This window comes from Lontra canadensis, unplaced genomic scaffold (genome assembly GCF_010015895.1).
Source record: "Lontra canadensis isolate GAN:19392208 unplaced genomic scaffold, GSC_riverotter_1.0 scaffold19, whole genome shotgun sequence".
Classification (NCBI taxonomy): Eukaryota; Metazoa; Chordata; class Mammalia; order Carnivora; family Mustelidae; genus Lontra; species Lontra canadensis.
Genome location: NW_022631013.1, coordinates 9,236,435 through 9,243,593, shown reverse-complemented (window position 1 = coordinate 9,243,593; position 7,159 = coordinate 9,236,435). Strand labels below are relative to the sequence as shown.

At 41.7% G+C, this 7,159-nt stretch overlaps 1 protein-coding gene across 2 annotated transcripts; it reads right to left on the bottom strand.

Annotated features, from left to right (window-relative positions):
- Nucleotides 1-3,359: 3,359 nt before the first annotated feature.
- TMEM215 (transmembrane protein 215) lies at nucleotides 3,360-6,557 on the bottom strand. 2 transcript variants are annotated; one of them, XM_032860355.1, is made up of 2 exons: nucleotides 6,115-6,557; nucleotides 3,360-5,976 (listed from the first exon to the last, which is right to left on the bottom strand). In XM_032860355.1, exon 2 carries the CDS (start codon nucleotides 5,916-5,918, stop codon nucleotides 5,214-5,216), a length of 705 nt encoding a protein of 234 aa, XP_032716246.1. In that variant the 5' UTR covers nucleotides 5,919-5,976; nucleotides 6,115-6,557; the 3' UTR covers nucleotides 3,360-5,213. The 2 variants fall into 2 exon arrangements, with proteins under 2 accessions (XP_032716246.1, XP_032716247.1); XM_032860356.1 differs by having other exon boundaries at nucleotides 6,262-6,557.
- Between the last annotated feature and the right edge of the window lie 602 nt (nucleotides 6,558-7,159).

The following is a 7,159-nucleotide window of genomic DNA, read 5'->3' as shown; positions in this document are numbered from 1 at the left end:
GGAGGAGCCTGCAGTGGGAGGATGAATAAAACGTGGCCCCTGCCCTCAGAGAGTTCACAGTGCAGTTAGAGAGACAGACACACCCCGGGCTAATATGTGCGATGATAATGGTGGAGGTGTCGTCCGGCCAGACAATAGTAGAAGTAGTATTAGTTCCAAGGGGGAAGATCTAAGACTGTGGAAGACGTGGCAGCTGCCCCCTGAAGGATGTTAGGGCCTTAACCAGCAGAGGGGTGAAGACAGTGTGGACGTGTGAGGCAGAGAAAATGATGGGGTGAAGGCTCAGGGTGGTGAGCTGCAGGGCACAGCCAAGGAGCTGCTGCAGAGGATGGAGGGGGTGTGGGAGAGCACAAGGGCAGGCGGGCCTTTCTGAATTGGTCTGATGCTCTAACCACTCACAGAGAAGGTATGCCGATACTTTCCGTGTTGAATTATGGGCAGTTGATGTTCAAAAGCCCATTTTTTTCCAAACAAATGTGGTCTGGCCTCAGACTGAGGGGTTGTCTCATATGTAATCATTTATTACCATAAAGAATAAGAAAGTGATGAACTGCAAAGATATTTGTGATATTTAACTTTCTTGGGATAGATTTGTCAAAGAGATGTTTAAATAGCATTATGCCCTGTTCTATAACTGGCCCATTCTGTCACACTTTCCTTTGTTATGGCTAAAGCATGTAAAACCTTGTGCTGTCATTGAGAATACCAGGTCTGCAGGTTGTAACATGCAGTCAGGAGGAGGAATAAAGGGAAAGACAGAGAAAAGATCTGTAAGAAGGATCAGGCCCAGGAATAATTTGTAAAAGATGGTAGACATCTGATATCAATGTCTACCTATTTGTATCTGGACAGCGGCACGTATAAACTTTTTTCTTTGAGGTGTTCATGAGATGAGGAGCCTGTGGTAGGTGGTGAGAAATCAAAGACATGATTCAGTGGGGTTTATATGATTTCATGCTATCTGGACGAAAGGCTGAATCGAATTCAATTCTTTATTGAGATATCTGGTTGAGCTGAGCATTTGTCCATAATTCCATCTTCAGTTCATTTTTTCCATTGAGGGAAGAAACAGAAAACTCATGGGTAGATTCTGTTGAATTCCTGAAATTCCAGTTCATTTGTAAGTCACTAATAGGTAACAGTTTACATACATATTAAATATATAATAAAATAAATGGTGAGATACTTTAAGAAAGTGCTTTTGCAATATTACAAAGTAATTATTGTTTACATCTATTTTTCATTTTGCTTGTTCAACATTATGCTCTTAAAAATTGACACCACTGTAAACTGATTTTGAGATATATAGTGGTATCTTAACTGTGGTATCTTAACTGGGGAAATGTTCCACCTTACTCTTAAAAACACAGGCTCCATCTCATCTTATTCTTAAAAATACTGGTTCTGGTCCCAAAGGGCGGACCTTTTTGAGAAGCGTTATTTTGTCTCTTACTCTATGTCTTGCCCATGAATCAAGAGAAAACCAATAATGTCAAGTGTTTGATCCATTTACACATTTCTTCCCCTTTACTCTCATCTATAAGGAGACAGCTTTTCGATTATAAATATTCACCTCTCTGGGCAAATGACAAATAATGTAGCTGTGTTACCAACAATAGAAAAAAAGCCATGCAAAACCATCCATAAAACATGTTACCTGACTAGCAATAAGGAATGGCATGTTAAATTATGATACCTCTCAAAAATGACGTATTACACAATTGTTAAATGGTAATCAGGAACACTATGTAGAAACATGAAAACATACTTAGCATATAAATAAGAGAGAAAGGAAAACCACACAATTATAATATTTAAGGTGCATGTGGGGGAGTCCTGGAGGATGATATGCTAAAATGGAAATGCAGTAGTTCTATAAGGAGAGTGGGGCTGTAGATTTTCAAAAAAATTTTCTTTAATGTTATAAAGTAGTAGTAACAGTGATTTTACCAAGTAAATGATACTACAGATGCAGAGTGGAGATGTTAATAGATAAATAGAGGTTGGATATTACAAAAGAGAAAAGCATTTAAGAGAATGAATCTTCCTTCCCTACATGTGCCAGCTAAGTGTATATTAAGAGCCCATAGTATTGAAAACATTTCCAAAGGACCTGATTAGTAGGGTTTGGAAGTGAGTCTGAACTTAAATATATATGGATTTTGTTTGCCATGATTGTAACAGAAACTAAATCTTAAAACAGTTGTCTAAATATGTTCTAGCATGGGTATCTTGGCTGAATTCACACTTTAACATCAAAAAGCAGTTTGGAGAAAGAATCCATGAGCGTAATAGATAGGAATATTGAACAAGAAAAAGTAAATAGAAATAATTTCAAAAATAAAATGCCTATTTAAAATCAAGTTGAAATGACTATTTGGATTAGTAGCAAGTAAAAAAAAAATAACTAGTTTGTTTTATGTCTGTCTCAAATGTATACAGGGAATAGTCCTCCTGTCTATTACGTTAATATTTGCTACATCTGTTGACTAGAATGAGCTGCTGTTTTCCTCTAACAAGCTCACTCGTGTTTCTCACCTTGTTTTCCTTCTCTTCCACCTCTGTTCAACAGAATGGATGCTTTCCCCTGAATAGTACTAATGTTTCCCCAACCACTGAGTGTTGATTTGGGGCACTAGGCTACCTTCCTTTATATTAGGAAGGGATTACCTAATATAAGATGTTAAAAAAAAATTCACACACACAATCACACATTTTATTCTTTCTGGTCAAAGTTAAGCCACGCAGTCAACATTTGCAAACCATTATTTTAGCACTGCAGAAAATTCCCTCAAGAGCATATTTAGATACCTTAAGTATCTTAAGTAGGTGGACGGAAGAAGAAGACCAACGTAAGTTGCTTCTGAAATAGAACTCAAGGAGTTTGAACTAATTCCAGGAAATCAAAAAGTAACTTTTCCACACCTAAACCATACTTAACACTGCAAGCATCTCTTTTCAGACCCTGTATAGGATTTGCTGAGTCTTTGTGAACATCTCTCTTTGCTGTCTTGCTGTCTCTTCATCCCTGAAGATGTCCACAAATGGCAAACAGATTAGAAGGGTTTTTTTTTTTTTGGTTCAGATTAGAAGTTTTTATTCCTAAGAGAATAATCCAATAATTTTCACCTTCATTGAAACATGATTTTCATCTTTCAAAATGCCCCAGAATTCTTAAGGGGTACTGTGATTTTAGGAAACTATTTTCCCTCCATGCCAAATCTAAAGTAGATTACATTTATTGCATCTATTGGATTATTTGGGGGCTATATACCAAAAAAATTTTATCTTTAATTAACATATTTATTTTATTTCCAGTAAGGTATTTGGTAAATAAATAATATTTGACAATAAAACAAATCAGCTTTCATACACCTACAAAATTATTTTGAGCAGTAGTAAGAAGTTAATCCATGTCATATAATTTTTATCATGAATTGCATAACTTTGGCATGCATTTTGTTATATCTCATCCCCTGGCATTATATAAAGTGTCTTTGACATGATGCCATAGAATATTCAAACCAGGAATGAACGATAGACATACTCTAGTGTAAGTCAGTCCCACTCCTCCCTGATTTCTGAAGAGTGAGAACTGAGGTACAAGAAGATAAAATTTGCTCAGGATCACACATCTCATTTTCTGACATTTAAGCCCTACTAAAAAAAAAATCATACTCTTTTGATGTTGAACTTGGTTTGGAAATTTTGCTTTTTAAGGGCATGATTCTTAAGACTGAATGCTACACTTAAAGGCTTGCAGACTTGGATCTGAAATATACAAAAGGGGTATGGCCAGAATTTGTGTCCTCAATTCCCCCTTAGGGAAAAAGTGGCTGAAACTCTCTGAACATTAACAATAAATCATCATTCTTTGAAGGAGACAAAACATTCTGATCTTCAAGATGAAATATACCATGATTTCTCTATATAATTCAATATTTCTCTTCAATAGGGACTAAATGGTATCCTGGCTGATTGCCCTCTTGTCTATTATAGTTAAGCAACTGAAACAGAAAATACATTTTAGGATCCCTTTGTGCCTTTTTCCCTCAGCAGCAAAAAATTAAGTATGAAATAAAACAGACCTTTGTCATGCAATGCTCACTGATTAGGTGAACTTAATAAAAACTGAGCTTTAGTTAAATCTACTAGATTAACTCTTGTTTCATTGGCATTTATAGTCTCTGGGAATGTTGAATAAATGTACAAATAATGACACTTCCAGAAGTTTAACCATTGCATTTTGTGTAAATTCTGCATAAAGTTCAAGACTATTGTGTTGATTTCATAGCTTTCAGATTTCAAAAGTCATATAGGAATAGTTATTACCAGGACTCCCAGAAATGTTAAAGACACTTGTATACATATGTAAAACCCATTTGGACTTGATGAACACAAATTCTAATTAATGAAAATATTACATCAAGTCATTTTGCACCCGATGAGGAAATTATACATGAATGATAGCAAATATTAAAAAAAAACCACTTAAGATAAAGACCCAGTAGATCAATTTAAATGAAGAGTTTAAGAAGTAACATAGCCATCTAAAATTTTTAGTTTTTTACCTAGCTGGTCACACACTTATTTTACTTTATTTGAAATCTCTGATCTTGTCAGAGGATAATATCATAAAACTCAATTACATAATTCAACTCCCCTTTCTCCAAAAACCATCCCACCTAAGGAGGGAGTAGCTTTTCTGTCTTGACTTTTTTCTTTCAGCAAATAATAAGTGTGAAAAGCTTTCACCAGAAAAAATCATTTCATACAACGAAGCACTAAATTGTTTTGTCTTTTGATTTATTCCGACTGAAAGCTGCTCAGTTTCCCTATGGCAAGCCCATGTATCATTTCATGCCTGATATCTGCAGCCTACTCTAGATTTATCTTGCTTTTAGCAGGTGCTGAGTAGCACTTTCTGGGTTATTTTACAAAACATCCAACATGGTTTAATTGTTAAAAAGCAATTGGAACTGCTTTCTCTCCTACTCACTGCCTCTTCAGTGTCCTTAACCCTCATCACCCTTCTCTAAAATGTGTCCCCAACATGCCTATTTACATGCCTTCAGGCACCCGAGGCTTGCACACCCATCACATACCAAGTCAATTTCTAACAGTTTGAAGGCTGTTGAGCAGGGCAGTTTCCTTCCCCAGGAAGCTGAGTGTAGTCACATTTCTATCAACACAGCGACTCTTGTATGCAAAGCTTAGACTATTGTCTCGTGGTCCCACCTGCCTTGGCTCTGATTGATGTAACAACAGTATCTGTCATAGGGACTGTTCTGCTTGTAGGAGCAAACGATGATACTGTCCTGGGGCACAAAGAAGATGCTGTCCTCAGGCTCCGGGCAGTCAGATCTGTCCCAGGCTGAGCACTTGGCATCCAAGGCACTGTAGACAAGGGAACTGCCTGAGGGACAGTAGCCATCCAGGTATCTGGATGTCTCCTCCTGATGCCCATTCTGGACCAGGCTCTGGCGTTCTCCTTCCGTGGGTGTGGGGGTGGTGATGGAATTGGCCACAGGCACCTCTGTCTGCCCCTGGCACGGGGGTTTCCCCCTGAGGCCGGCCTTCTTAGCCAGCTCATCTGAGCTTCCCTTGCCCGATTCCAGGTCTGAAGGGGTCCGCAGCAGTTCCACCACCTCCTTATCCTTGGGTTTCCGGAAGCAGGGCAACTTGCGAACCCATAGCAGCTCATTTTCAGGCCACTTGGTGCATCCCTCAGTTTTCCTGGCCAGGGCAATGGCTGCAATGCCTGGTAGGCAGATGGCTGGCCCGATGGCCAGGAGGGGGATGTTTCCAAGAGTCTCTCCTTTCATCCCAGAGACGGTGAACATGAAGCCAAAGACCAGAAAGACACTGACCAGGGCCACCACCAGCCCAGTCCTCGGGTTTATATCATCAGGCCGCATCTTTCACTCCATCCAGATTGGGGGCTACTTGCTGGCTAGGGAGCAGCAGTTCTCTCTTCTGTCAGAAGCAAAACCACAGTGGGTTAAAAAAAGAAAGAAAGAAAGAAAGAGAGAAGGAAAGAAAGAAAGAAAGAGAGAAGGAAGGAAGGAAACAAACAAGTCAATTTTCCACCCACCAAGTCTCTATCTTTCTTACGCGTTGTCTGTCTCCACTTGTCTGTCAACCACGGTCTCTGGATCTCTATTTCTTCCTGTTTTTCTCTCTCTCTTTCTTTCTCTGTCTCTTTCTTACTGCCTCTTTCTCTTTCATATAAACATACAGAGACTGGGGTCACTGAGGTACCTGAGGTTTCCTGCTGTCTCCCAGGAGCAGGGAAAGATGCCAGTCTCAGTCTCCTTAGAAACCTCCACAACAGCTGTCCCCTCGGCTCTCTCCCTTGTTTCTGTAAGGAAAGCCTCGCTTTCCCCACTGACTCTGCATCCAGGAGGTGGGACGTGGGAGCGCGTCTTTCTCAACAGTGCCCGTCGGTCTCCAGAGCTCTGCGAGTGGAGTGGAGGCACAGCCCAGCGCCCGGCTCTGGCGCAGAGCGCCGGGTGCTGGAGGGAGGAAGGACTTAGTCTGGGAAAGAGGGAAAGCAGCGCGCGAGTCTGGCCTCGTTACATCACTTTCAGAGCAAGCTCAGAAACAAAGAAGGACGCGCGGGGGCGCGAGGGGTTCAGACCCGGGGGAGAGCCACCCGGACAGAAGTGGTTGCCCAGGGTCCAGTCGGGGTGCTTGGAGCAGCTGGGGTTTGTTCCGCCGCTGCCCAGGAGGGCTGAACAGGACGCCTGCTACTGCCTCAGTGCCTAGGGAGAGTTTGGGGACGCAAGGCTGTCGCTGGCCAGAGAGAGGAACTCGGGATGGTTTGCCCACGGGGCAGCCTGGACCCCGAGTTCAGGTCCGAGGGCCAGAGAGTGCTAGCTGGAGATCTTCCTTGGGGACCTGGACCTTTCTCCAGTTACAAATCTGGGTGATCCGACCCGACTGGTAGCAGAGCTCCCAGGGGTTTCTCTGACCGCGGGCCTCTCAACCGCTAGGCTTTCAGGGCTCAGAGGGCTGCACTGAATGCTCCAGGGTCCCACTGCTGGCCGACTGCTCTTGGTGCCGGCGCTGGGTGGCAGCGGTGTGCAAAACCGCTCCAGCAATAGAGTGGGTTGCACAGCCAGAGTCCCCGGGACAGGCTCCCAGGCTGATACAGTGG

Bases quoted from the DNA above. Each gene is read 5' to 3' on its own strand.
- TMEM215 (XM_032860355.1), bottom strand. From the start codon at position 5,918: ATGCGGCCTGATGATATAAACCCGAGGACTGGGCTGGTGGTGGCCCTG.